The sequence below is a fragment of the Mustela putorius genome, unplaced genomic scaffold, assembly GCF_011764305.1.
Source record: "Mustela putorius furo isolate JIRA1106 unplaced genomic scaffold, ASM1176430v1.1 tig00003846_pilon_pilon_pilon, whole genome shotgun sequence".
NCBI classification, from domain to species: Eukaryota; Metazoa; Chordata; class Mammalia; order Carnivora; family Mustelidae; genus Mustela; species Mustela putorius.
In genome coordinates, this window is record NW_025421999.1 from 18,163,793 (window position 1) to 18,178,207 (window position 14,415).

Sequence of the window (14,415 nt, forward strand, 5' to 3'; positions counted from 1 at the left end):
CAGCTATGTTGTTTTGTATCCTGTGTTGTTTCCCTTTTCCTTTCCTAATTGGTATCTAATATTGTAAGACAGAATTTTAATATAAAGTTAAATGGTAAACTGTTTAACTAGGGTATCTTTTATAGGTCAGGATTTTGAAGGAGACTAAAGTTTTGAGCATTTGGGTTTTGGAAGGCATCTTTCCTCCAAAAGCTGGCATAGTTTAAAGAATACAGAATGTTTAGGAACATTCACAGCTATTCCATTTCTAAGATAGGTATTTTTTTATGGTATGTCTACTTACCTTTTTAAGATGTTGCAGAAAGTAAACATTCCTTTCTATAAAACAGCCTTTGAGGACTCCATCAAAAATAGGTTATTTTTACCCATAAGTTATTTTTGAGAGGCTTCCACATGAAGGATGCTTTATGGGCTAGAGAACCCCAGGAAGAAGTAGTCTTGTACTTCAGTAACTTATTATAGGGAAGAAATTAGAGATGTACACAGTTAAATACAAATTATTGTTTTTTGGATGGTCTGTGTATGTAATCCAATATGGTATGTTTTATATTCTTAATTTTCTGTTCCATAAGAAACTGGGTCACCATAATTAGAATTGCCTATTTTAAGCTAGTAAAACACAAATTTTGACTATGAATTGAATGTGTTTATTTGTTTTTTTGTTCTTTTGACTTCAGTTTATTAAGCATCATAAGTATCATAAGTGAATGTGCCTATATAATATCTATATAACTTTATTAAAGAAATCTATAATTTTGGCATAATTCTTTATAATTTAAATTTTGATTATAATATGAACATTTTAAAAAGATTCATGCGATGAGAACATTTCTTAAGTGCCTATACGAAATATTTTACTTATATTTAATAGGTTATTAAAGAAAGTGGACCACCGCATATGAAAAGCTTTGTTACTCGGGTGTCAGTGGGAGAGTTCTCTGCAGAAGGAGAGGGAAATAGCAAAAAACTTTCCAAGAAGCGTGCTGCCACCACCGTCCTCCAGGAGCTTAAGAAACTTCCGCCTCTTCCTGTGGTTGAAAAGCCAAAATTATTTTTTAAAAAACGCCCTAAAACAATAGTAAAGGTAAGTATGTGCTTGTGAACACTGGTTAGTTTCGCTGTACCAGTATGATGGTAACTCTAGAGAAAAGTTTTTCTGTGGGGCAGACACCTACACCTGTGGATTATATGCAGTCCCAGAGTCAAGGGAGGCCCTGGACGGTAAATTAATAACTATTCTGTGTTGCTTTTAGGCACTGGACACCTGCGTTTGTTCATCAAACAATCATACCTTCCATATTTATTGTTCTTTATGGTTTTAAAAGATGCTTTTTCATTCGTGATCACCTTTAGTGTGCTTCTCATCAGGACTGTGCAAGATAGATGACGTTACCCCTTTTTCACAACTAAGGTTTTGTGAAACATGTCCAAAGACTTTGCTCACTCTGATTCACCTGGGGCTGCAGAGCAACTTGAACTACTCTGATTTCCAGACCTGTGTTCTTTCTGCATGCTAGTCTGTGCTATAGTGACTTCTCGGGATATCCTGAAATGGGGATAGGTTACAGGGTAATAATCGCGTGAATGATACCAGTGCTGGTGAGAGCAGCCGCAGCTAGTGCTCATAAAGCACTGTGTGTCCCAGCATTTCATGTGCTTTATCACATTTAATCCTCATAGCAGCCCCGTGAGGTAAGTGGTAGTGTTTTGTTTCTATTCTTTCAGTCACGTATACCTTGCCAAGGAAGAAAACAGAGCACGCAATTTTTCAAGATGTTGTAACTCTTTTACTAGAGCAGATTTTTTGTTGTTGTTTACACTACCACCAACAAAAAGCAAAAAAGGAATGAGATGATTTCAGTGCTGAGTACAGGACGCTGCCTGTGAGTGCTCAGTATGTAGGCGGTGCATGAGCTCCATTCACAGAAGGCCTTCAGCTGCTAGCATGTCAGTTGCCAAGTCAGAGTCACTAAGCGAACTTCTGGTTAGGCTCTACAGATCAAAGATTACAAGAATGTAGCAGGGTTAACCCTTGAACAACATGAGTCCATTTATATGCAGATTTTTCCTATAACTACACTATGGTAAATGTATTTTCTTTTCCTTATAATACATGTAACATACATAACAAATAGAATATGTGTTAATTCACTGTTTTAAGTTATTAGTGAGGCTTCTGATCAACCGTAGGTTATTAGTATTTAAGTTTGGGGGAATCAAATAAAAAGAAGTTATATATGGATTTTTGACTGAGTGGGGTATAGGTGTTTGCTCCCCCACATTGTTCAGGGGTCAACTGTACATTTTCTCTTTGATGAACCTCTTTTGTTTAGATTGTACAATGGTACAACTACAGTATTTTTATAGACTTTCTGCCTTTTGCACCTTTGTTTAATTTAAAGATACATGCATATGTATTTACATAAATATATAAACGTGTGTTCCTCTTATTTTTTTAAAAAAGATTTTATTTGACAGAGAGAGGACACAAGCAGAGGGCGTGACAGGCAGAGGGAGAGGGAGAAGCAGGCTCCCTGTTGTCCAAGGAGCCCAATGCAGGGCTCGATCCCAGGATGTTGGGATAATGACCTGAGTTGAAGGCAGACACTTAACGGACTGAGCCACCCAGGCACCCCGTACATGTGTTCTTCTTAATGAATACTATCATTATCTCCCTGAGAAGGTGTGGGTTATGTGTTCCCTGAAATAGCATTCTGCCTTTTATGTAAGGTAGACTAAAAATAAATGCCAAATAGATCCATGTGCCCTGAGTCCTCCTGGTTCTGAGGGCAGGCTTTCATTCATATCACGTGGTTAGGGAGTAGGATATGGCTTTAAGAATGCAACGTTTGGAATCAGTTTTGAGTATGAATCTCTGTGACCTGAGTAAGTTTACCTAACTTTTATAGTCTTATATTTATTTATTTATGAAAGTAGGAATAATAATTGAACTTGCTTCATAGGATTGTTACGTGTTAACTGAATTATACACAGAATGCATTAGTAATTATTATTAAATATTTATTAATAACATAAATTATACGTGCTCAATAAAGATTAACTATTGTTATTTCATTTGTAACAATGTCTATTCACATTTTATATGTATGTGAATATATCCATGGTCTGTTTTTTTCAATATTTTTTAAAGAATTTTTGTAGAAATACAAAGTAGAAATACAATGAAATATTAGTGTCAGGTGTACAATATACCGACTCAACACTCTATATATTACTGAGTATTTGGTCACTATTTGTCACTTCATTATAACACTATTATTGACTATATTTTCTATGCTATACTTTTTATCTTTGCAACTTATTTATTTTGTAACTGGAAATTTTTAGCTCTTAATCCCTGTCACCTATTTCACCAATTCCCCTTCCCTTTGCCAACCACCAGTTTGTTCTCTGTATTAGTGAGTCTGTTTTGGTTTCTTTGTTTGTCTTAAGTCTTTTTATATATAAAATCTTTAGCTTTTCCATGATGGAAGAACACTGCTCTGCATCAGAATGGCAGCACAAAACTGGTCACAATAATTTCCAACTAATTTATTAAATTAAATTGAATCTTTTTTTAAGATTTTATTTATTTATTTGACAGAGAGAGAGATCACAAGTAGGCAGAGAGGCAGGTAGAGAGACAGAGAGAGGGGAAAGCAGGCTCCCTACTGTGCAGAGAGCCTGATGAGGGGCTCGATCCCAGGACCCTGAGATCATGACCTGGGCCGAATGAGAGGCTTAGCCCACTGAGCCACCCAGGCGCCCCAACTAAGTTGAATCTTAAGTTACAAATAGTGAGCCATTAGACTAGAAAAGATCTGTACATTTTTATGATAGAACATAAACATAACCCTTTTATGTTTATAAACATAAAAGGGTTATGTTTATAACCTTGCTTTTAACTATAGCCATTAAAGGCAAGATTATTATTTCAATGTTATTTCCCAGATTGGGGATAAACATTTTGAATTTTCATTATTTTTTGCTGCTACTTCTAGTATATAAGCATGTTATTCCAGAACTTTCTTCCTATCCACCATTCAGAACTCAGCTTGAACTTGACTTCTTTAGGGAAGCCTTCTTTGTTCTCCCCTACTCCCAGATTAGGTTAGCCCCTGCATTTTTCCTCACATACATCACACTTGGAATTATTTGTACCATGTCTGTCTTATGTTAAAATAAAATCTATAGACATCTTCTGAAATGTAAGGTTATTTTGAGAAAGCAGCATGCATACAATGAATTGGAATCTAGATAATTTTAAGTATGGTGGGCCAATAAATGGGTAGATTGAAATAATATCTTAGTTTGCAGCATTTTTATCCTTCCTTATAGGTCTTATACATCTAGGCTCTCCAGTTCCTTATTATTATTATTTTTAAAAGATTTTATTATTTATTTGACAGACAGATCACAAGTAGGCAGAGAGGCAGGCAGGGAGAGAGGAGGAAGCAGGCCCCCACTGAGCAGAGAGCCCAATGTGGGGCTCGATCCCAGGACCCTGGGATCATGACCTGAGCCGAAGGCAGAGGCTTAACCCACTGAGCCACCCAGGCGCCCCTCTCCAGTTCCTTATTATGCAGTAGAAGCAGAGAATAAACTATTGATGATTTACTCTGATTTTATTTAAAATAAAACATCACGTTATTTTAATTTTCTTAATTATGCTGTGATGTAGCTGTTATCCTGGTTTATAGATAGGATCCTTGATGTTTAAGAAACTTACCCATGATCATGTAACAGGTTCCAGGTCTAGTCATGTCTGATTCTAGTGCCCGTTTGAAACTGGTTGATTGTGAAATCTTTTTGGATTTTAAAATTAACTGTACAGAATTACCTTGTTGAAATGTAAGACTGCCCTCTGGATGTCTCTGGGTTTATATTTTGTTTTTTAATGTAGTTCTCTTCTGTAAGATGGGACTTCAGAGAAGTGTTTCTGATGTTGGAGATAAAATTTCCTGGACACAACAGTTACAAGACTTTCATACTAGTTTGTGGAAATACAACATAAAACTTGCTATCCGAGGAATAACTTAACTGTCAAGGATGCTAATAGTTAATTTCAATCAAGGGAAGGAACAGCCAGTCTTAATGTTCTCAGACTTCATTATTATCAAATTGGATTTAAGCATCTCATTTTTTTTTGTCACTGGAACCCATATCAACAACAGTGTTTTGGAATTTGCCATTTTTTCTAAGAGGAGGGAGGGAGTGGCAGGGGGAGAGGAAGAGAGAGAATCTTGAGGCTCCATGCCAAGTGTGGAGCTGGATGCGGGGCTCAGTCTCATAGCCCTGAGATCATGACCTGAGCTAAAATCAGGAGTCACATGCTTAACCAACTGAGCCACCCAGATGCCCCATAGAACTTAAGAACATTTTTATAAAAGAGGCAAATTAAACAATGGAGACAATGTATCATTGAAAGTACATTTTTATTTCAATATCTTCATGAGCTAGGCAGGCTTCTTGTGCTAGATTCAGAGGCTTCCTTTCACCTTTTAATTGATACCCCAATCTTAGACTTACAATTTATTGTCTGTATTCATCTTTTCTCACCAGTACTTTACTTCCTTTATAATTCATTGAGTTTCCATTTTTCTGGTATGTAAGTAGAGGTAGAAACCATTATTTTATCAAAAATTAACATTTTCCTTTCCTCTTCTACCTATTACAGTACTAAAGTTCTAAGTCTTTTTTTTTTTTTTTTTTTTTCTCTTACTCTCTCCTAGACTGCTGTTCATACTTTTAGGGCTTCAATTCAGTCTTTATATAGATGATTCCCAAATTCTCTTCTGTGCTCTACACTGCCTCTTAGACATCTTCACTTTGTAATTTTGCAGGCATATCAAAGTCATTATAACCTCCTTCTCCTCCAGCATTACTTATCACAGTGCCTGGCATCACCATCCTGCTGCTGAAACAAAAGCCTGGAAGTCGTTTTTTAAAAAATTTAATTTAATTTTTTTCCAATATTCTAAAATTCACTGTTTATGCACCACACCCAGTGCTCCATGCAATACTTACCCTCCATAATACCCACCACCAGACTCACCCAACCCCCCACCCCTGCCCCTCCAAAACCCTTGGTTTGCATCTCAGAGTCCACAGTCTCTCATGGTTTGTTTCCCCCAACTCGCTTCTCTCCATGTTATTCCTTATGCTCCATAAGTAAGTGAAACCATATGACAATTGACTCTGCTTGACTTATTTCACTCAACATAATCTCTTCCAATCCTGTCCATGTTGATACAAAAGTTGGATGTTCATCTTTTCTGATGGACACATAATACACCATTGTATATATGGACCATATCTTCTTTATCCATTCGTCTATGGAAGGGCATCTTGGTTCTTTCCACAGTTTGGCAACTGTGGCCATTGTTTCTATGAACATTGGGGGTACAGATGGCTCTTCTTTTCACTACATCTGTCTCTTTGGGATAAATACCCAGTAGTGCAATTGCAGGGTCATAGGGTAGCTCTGTTTTTAATTTCTTAAGGAATCTCCACACTGTTCTCCAAAGTGGCTGCACCAACTTGCATTCCCACCAACAGTGTAAGAGGGTTCCCCTTTTTCCCCATCCTCTCCAACACTTGCTGTTTACTGTCTTGTTAATTTTGGCCATTCTGACTGGTATAAGGTGGTTTTGATTTGAATCTTTCTGATGGCTAATGATGAACATTTTTTCATATGTCTGTTAGCCATTTGTATGTCTTCTTTGGGGAAGTGTCTGTTCATGTGTTCTGCCCATTTTTTGATGTGATTATCTGTTTTGTGTGTGTTGAGTTTGAAGAGTTCTTTATAGATCTTGGATATCAGCCCTTTATAGTGTCATTTTCGAATATCTTCTTGTGAGTCATTTTTAACTTCTTTCTTAGCCATTTTATCTAATCAGTTGTCAAGAAGTCCTGTTGAACCATTATCAGGTTAAGTATTTCTTTCTTTCTTTTTTTTTTTTAAAGATTTTATTTATTTATTTGACAGAGAGAGATCACAGTAGACAGAGAGGCAGGCAGAGAGAGAGAGAGGGAAGCAGGCTCCCCGCTGAGCAGAGAGCCCGATGTGGGACTCGACCCCAGGACCCTGAGATCATGACCTGAGCCGAAGGCAGCGGCTTAACCCACTGAGCCACCCAGGCGCCCCCTCTTTTTTTTTTTTTTTTTTAAGATTTTATTTATTTATTTGACAGACAGAGATCACAAGTAGGCAGAGAGGCAGGCAGAGAGAGAGAGGGGGATGCAGGCTCCCAGCCGAGCAGAAAGCCCGATGCGGGTTTCAATCCCAGGACCCTGGGATCAAGACCTGAGCCGAAGGCAGAGGCCTTAACCTACTGAGCCACCCAGGCGCCCCAGGTTAAGTATTTCTTAAATTGGTTCATTTTTTTCCATTCCTCTGCCACTCCTTTGGTTCAGCTCACAATCATCTCTTGCTTGAACTGCTATAGCAGGTTTTTAATTGGCCTTCCTATAATACTTTTGATATTAACTGATATTTTAAAAAGTGTTATCTTTTAGAGACATCAGTCAGATCATGTCATGCTTCTGCTTGAAATCTTTCAGTAACTTCCCGTTACTCCTTGGATAAAGTCCAAAATCATAAACATAATTTAAAAGATCCTGCAGGATCTGACCTATAGCACCAAATTAGATATGGTTGAGACCCAGCAGTTCTTAGGAGGAGCTCACTGTATACATAAGTTTAGTGTAACATCCGTCGTCTGTAGCATATTGATAGCCCTTGTCTCTTATACCTGTTTTAGAAGAAATTTTCACTTTTGGAAATGTGATAAATATAAAGCTTTATTTCTAGAAATAATATATGAAGAAAGTTCATATCCACAGAGATTTGCAAAGGTTTTTTTGTTTTTAAGCCTTTTAGAAGGCACTAAAACAGCCATATGTAAGTTTAAAAAGATTTAAAAAGCTTTCCTCACAAACATTACCCATATAGTGTTAAAAATAGAGTGTCTTCTAAATGGTTTATATAATATTTGTTTGTAAGTTAAAAAGCATGCTAAGTAAGACCTACTGCCCAACTTGAATATAAAACGTTTCTCAGTGAGATTGAAGCTGTGTGTGAGCCCCTCTCCTGTCACATCCATATATCACCTCCCATAGTTAATCATAATCATTGGTTTTATATTTAACAATTCCTTATCTTATAATTTTACTATATGTTTGTTTTTCTGAAAAAATGGCATTTGGTTAGTTAGCTTTTAAAACAGCTTTGTTGAGGTATAGTTGACATTTAATGAAGTGTACATATTTAAAGCAAATGATTTGTTTTGATACATGTGTACACCTGTGTAACCATGACCATCATCAAGGTCATGAACCTATCCATCGCTTCCAAAAGTTTCCTCATGCCCCTCTATAATTCCTCCCATCTTCTGTTACCAAGAAACTACCCTTTTTTTGGCTGGCTTCTTTCACTTAGCATAAATCATTTCAAGATTCATTCATGTTGTTCCATGTACCAGTTATTGGTTCTATTTTTGTGCCAGTTGTATTTTGTCTTATAATTACACCAACCTTTGTTTACCCATTCATCCTTTGGTGGATAATTTGGATGTTTCTCATTTGGGGCTATAAATAAAGCTGCTATGAACATTTCTGTATAAATCTCATGAGCTAAGCTTTCCTTTTTTTAGGAGGGAGTAGTAAATGCTTGGAAGTGAATGACTTGGTCATTTAGTAGGTATATATTCAACATTTTAAGAGATGGCCAGTTGTTTATTTTTTTTTTTTTAAGATTTTATTTATTTATTTGACAGAAATCACAAGTAGGTGGAGAGGCAGGCAGAGAGAGAGAGAGAGAGCGAGCAGGAAGCAGGCTCCCCGCTGAGCAGAGAGCCTGATGCGGGGCTCGATCCCAGAACTCTGGGATCACGACCTGAGCCGAAGGCAGAGGCTTTAACCCGTTGAGCCACCCAGGCACCCCAATGGCCAGTTGTTTCTTAACATGAATATACTGTTTTATATTCTCATCAGCCTTGTGTCCTTTCTAATACATAGTATAGTCTTAAATTTCAGTTGTGCAGATACATGTGTATTGTGGTTTTAATTCACATTTCTCCAGTGACTAATGATATTGAGCATTTTTTATGTGTTTGGTAGCACATGAAGTTTGATGAAGTGTTCTTCGGATCTTTTGCCCATTTAAAAAATTAGGGAATTTAAATAATAATAAAAATAATAAAATTTAAATAATAATAAATTTATTACTGAATTTTGAGAGGTCTTCATATACTTAGCATACAAGTTATTTTTCAGTGAGAATTCTTTTTTTTTAATTGGAAGCATAAATGACATGCAATATCCTCTTAGTTTTAGGTGTACATCATAGTGTTTCAATATTTTTATATGTTATGAAATGATCCCCATGAAGTCTAGTTACCATCTGTCACCATACAGTTGTTATAATATTACCGACTACATTCCTTAGGCTGTACATTACATCCCTATGGCTTATTTATTTTATAACTGGAAGTTTATATCTCTTAATCCCCTTTACCTCTTTTACTCCCCTCCCCCTGCAAGTTCTTGATCAGATATGTGGTTTGCAAATATTTTCTCCAAGCCTATGACTTGTCCTTTTGAAAGAAGAGAAATTACTAATTTTGAAAAATTCCCGTTTATTATTTTTATGGAATATGATTTTAGGGTTGTACCTAAGCAGTTGTCACCTAACCAAGTCACAAAAATTTCACCTGTATTTTCTTCTGGAAGTTTTATGGTTACAGATATTACATTTAAGTCTGTAAACCATTTGCGTTATTTTTTGTAATGGTGTGAAGTATGGAGTTTTGGGGTTTTCGTTTTTTTGCCTATGAATATTCAATTGTTCTAGTACCAGTGGTTGAAAAGACTGCCCTTTCTCCAATGAATTGCTTTTATACCTTTGTCAAAAATCAGTTGACGATGTTTGTATGGGTCTGTTTCTGGACTTCATTAATCTCTTTGTCTGTCTTTATGCCAATACTATACATACTGTATTGATTACCATAGCTTTATAATAAATCTTGAAGTCAGGTAGTCTGGGTCCTCCAGTTTTGTTCTATTTTTCAGTCATTTGTTTATTTGTCTTTTGCATTTCTACATGAATCTTACCATTAGCTTATGAATTATTATAAGAAAAAGCCCAGTGGGATTTTGATTGGGATTGCAATGAATTGATCAATCTGAAGAGAAATGACATTTTAAGAATATTGAGTCCTCTGATCCATGACCATATATGTCTGTCCATTTATTGAGATCTCATTTAATTTCATTAGTGTTTTGTGGTTTTAGTGGGCTTTACATAAATTATATCATCCTGTATTTATTCTTCTGTGCTTGCTTTTCTTAAAGCTTTTGTTTTCTTTTTAAATCATTCATTTTGAGGCATGTAGCTATCCTTAATTCATTTCCTTTTCTTTCTTTTTTTCTTTTTTAAGATTTTATTTATTTATTTAACAGACAGAGATCACAAGTAGGCAGAGAGGCAGACAGAGAGTGAGAGGAAGGGAAGCAGGCTCCCTGCCGAGCAGAGAGCCTGATGGCGGGACTCGATCCCAGGACTCTGGGATCATGACCTGAGCCGAAGGCAGAGGCTTTAACCCACTAAGCGACCCAGGCGCCCCTTTTCTTTTCTTTCTTTAAAAGATTTTAATTATTTATTTGAGAGAGAGAGAAAATGCAAGCAGGGATATCGGCAGGGAGATTGGCAGGCAAAGGGAGAAGCAGGCTCCCTGTTGAGCAAGGAGCCCGATGCAGGACTCAATCCCAGGACCCTGGGATCATAACCTGAGCCACCACTAATTCATTTTCATTGTTATATGCCACTCTACTATATAAATATGCCATAATTTATTTGTTCTTTTGCTGATGACTGTTCAGGTTGTTTCTAGGTTTTTTTTTTTTTTTTTTTTTTTTTTGTTTTTGCTATTTCAAATAATATAGCTCTGGATATTCTTGTATGTGTGAGCTAGTGCATATGGGCGACAGTTTACTAGGGGTATAACATGCCTGTGAATAGGCTACTGGTTTTTGTCTTTGCCAAATTGCTTTTCAATTTATATTACTATCACTGTATAAGTTTTTTTTTTTTAAGTTTATTTATTTTTTAGTAATCTCTACACCCAGTGTGGGGCTTGAACTCACGGCCCCAGGATCAAGGATTGCATGCTCGCTTGATTGAGCCAGCCAGGTGCCCCAGTATTGTATAGGTTTTTGTTACTCTGCATCCTCACTAATTGGGGCTGTCAGACTTCTTAATTTTTGTAAGTGGATGGGTATGAAATAGTGTCTCACTATGGCTTTAACATGCATTTTCTGAGTCTTAATGAGATTATCTTTTCATGTTTTTTTCTTCTGTTAAATATCTATTCACCTCTTTTGCCTATTTTTCTTTTACATTGTCTTAATACTTTCTAGGAGTTTAAAAAAATATATTTTGGGGCACCTGGGTGGCTCAGTTGGTTTAATAAAAAAATTAAAAGGATATGTATTTTAGATACTGGGTATATCTTTTTTTGGTTGTATGTATTTCAGGTATCTTTTCCTAGTTCATGGCTTGTCTCTACATTCTTTTTGGTATGTGTGTGCGTGCATGTTTAAGATTTTATCCATTTATTTGAGTGGGGTGGAGAGAGAGATAACATGAGCACTGGGAGAGGCAGAGGGAGAGAGACGAGCAGACTCCCTACTGAGCAGGGAGCCTTATACAGAGCTCAATTCCAGGAACAGGAGACTAGGACCAGAACCAAAGTCAGATGCTCAACCAACTGAGCTACCCAGGTGCCCCCTTTTTTGGTGTTTTTTGATGAATAGAAGTTGCGAAGCAACTCTAAGATATTGAAGATTTGAAAAGCAGACTTAACCTAACTTATCAATAACACCCTAAATTCCACAGAAGCCTTTGTTTCAGATCCATTCTATGATTTACCTTTCTAAATCTTCTTAAATGACTATCCAGTTACATTATCCTCTCTAGTTTAGGTTTTGGGTTGCAGAGGGTGAGGGGACAACCGTTCTTTCTTTAAGGATCCAAAAACAAGTTTACAGAGCATGTTCTGAGATTTTTTTCTGAAATTATTTTTTAGGCTGGACCAGAATATGGTCAAGGAATGAACCCCATTAGCCGCCTGGCTCAAATTCAACAGGCCAAAAAGGAAAAGGAGCCAGATTATGTTCTGCTTTCAGAAAGAGGAATGCCCCGACGTCGGGAGTTTGTGATGCAGGTATTTCTAATATTTATATTAGAAGAAAATTTTTGAAACACTGAAAAAAAAATTGGAAACACCCAGGTTGTAATAGAGACATGGGGGAAGGGTAAACTAGGAACTAATAACAATCCTTCCTTCTAGGCCCACCTACCAACGTGGTTGAAGCATTCAAGTGTCAAGGACATGCTAGAATAGACAGTCTGGGTTTTTGAAGGGACTGTGAGTTCACACAGGTTATTGACCACAGAGTTTCTAATGTAGAATGCCTATCTCTAACTTACGTTACGGTTTCCAGCCGGAGGCTGTTAAAGACTGGGAAATCGGATACAGATGGAATTAGAAACATCATTTAGAAGATAGATGTCGTAGATGGAATAGGGCCAAGAGCATGAGCTTTTTTGAGTTATCCGGAAAATCAAGAAAAGAAAGCTGACTTCCTACCTAACTCTGGTGAGGACCGAGAGACTCAGAACCGCTGAGATTTAGGCCTCTAGAGATTTAGAGGTTGCAGATTGACGTACAATGCCTAAAATACCCGCCTTTTAAAATTCTGCCTGTTTTTCTTCATTTGCCAATGTAAGCCCCAATATCGAAGAAACCTTAGATTCTTATTATGTAAATTTCAAACATATCCAAAGGTGGTTATACTTAATAGTAAACTGTAAACAATAATGTAATGGACTAGCAGTGGCATATGAGGAATATGACTAATATCCAAACACAACAATGAAGACTTTTTCTGCCACACTTGCTTCAGCTGTCAATTTTTCTTTCCTCCTTCCGTCCCTTCCGTCTTTTCTTGAGGTATTTCAGAGCTAATATCTAGCCACATACCATTTCAGCTTACCTACTTAGTGTATATCATTAAAAAATATGGAAGTTTTCCCTTATGTTCTTACATTGGGCATGATTCATATTCATTAGAATCATCTAATACTCAGTCCATATTTAAATTCTCCTTGTTGTCCCAGAACTTTTTATTATAATTGGCTTGTCAAAGAAACTTTTTCCAGTCAGACCCGTGGATCTCACCTTTAATGTAATCCAGTTAAAACCCACATATATCTATTAAGTGCTCACCATGTGGTGGACATTTTGGCAGTAACATGTAGTGTCTTATATTTATTAACTTTTCATACATATCATTTTTTTTTTAAGATTTTATTTATTTATTTGAGACAGAGAGAGAAAGAGTGCCTATGCACACAAGCCAGGGGAGGGGCAGAGAGGGAGGAGGAGGAGGAAGAGGGAAAGAATCCCAATCAGACGCCATGCTGAGTGTGAAGCCTGACTCAGGGCTTGATCTCATCACCCAAGATCATGACCTAAGCTGAAACTAAGTGTCATCACTTAACCAACTGAGCCACCCAGGCACCCCCTTTTCATGCATTTCTTAATTTTACCTTCTTTCCCAATTTATAATCTCCACATTTCTTTATCTCATAGTACCCAATATAGTATATGTACATAGCAGTACCTTAAGAAACCTTTGGTGTGTATTTGCTGCCTATCTGCCTGACTGAGAGCTAGTTGTTTGGCTTTGTTGGAGATGTAAACTTAACAATGCAGTCACAGATAAACCATGGCTGGGAACCTCAATATACAAAAAGGGGAGATTGCTCCTATGACTAGTAAACACATACTGTCTAGATGTCATTAGACCCAGAACAGTCTTATTCTAGTCTTTTCACTTCATAAAACACTTAACCATTTTTCCTTTTACATGTTTAGGAGAATTCTAGGAAGAATTCTAGAATATATTTTTTGAACTCCGGAAGAGGAAAAAAAGGGGAAGGGGGGAAAAAAATCACCTAAAACTTAGACCTATATTAGGAATAAAAACTGACTTTGAGTTTATTAAACAATTTTTTTTTCCTGCAGAATATATTGAGTACCCCTTCTGAAAAAGGAATTTAGAATATCTTAGGCCAGCTTCCATTTTATGGGTATTCATAAACATTCTAGTCAAATGGGAACATTTGGCTGTGCTTTTAAATGTTTTCACACTGAATTCATATTGCTTTCCCCTTCTGGAATCCCCAGTGGATTCATTATAGTATTGCAGCAAGTTTATCAAAGTAAAGGCTTTTGTATAAACTACTTAAGCAGTGTTATCATTTGTTATAACTGAATGTGGAAGTAAAAATATCTAGAGGTAATATAATACGCTTATACTTATCTATCACTATAAAAAATAAAGATAAGT

General features: G+C 36.7%; 1 protein-coding gene across 9 annotated transcripts in view; it reads left to right on the plus strand.

Annotated features, from left to right (window-relative positions):
- The window catches only part of STAU2 (staufen double-stranded RNA binding protein 2), a 317,921-nt gene that overhangs the window by 124,530 nt on the left and 178,976 nt on the right, over positions 1 to 14,415 (plus strand). For all 9 annotated transcript variants that reach the window (XM_004762350.3, XM_004762346.3, XM_004762352.3 and 6 more), the window contains 2 exons: positions 872 to 1,084; positions 12,087 to 12,224. In XM_004762350.3, the coding sequence (XP_004762407.1) occupies positions 872 to 1,084; positions 12,087 to 12,224 (351 nt within the window). The remainder of the gene's footprint in view (positions 1 to 871; positions 1,085 to 12,086; positions 12,225 to 14,415) is intronic.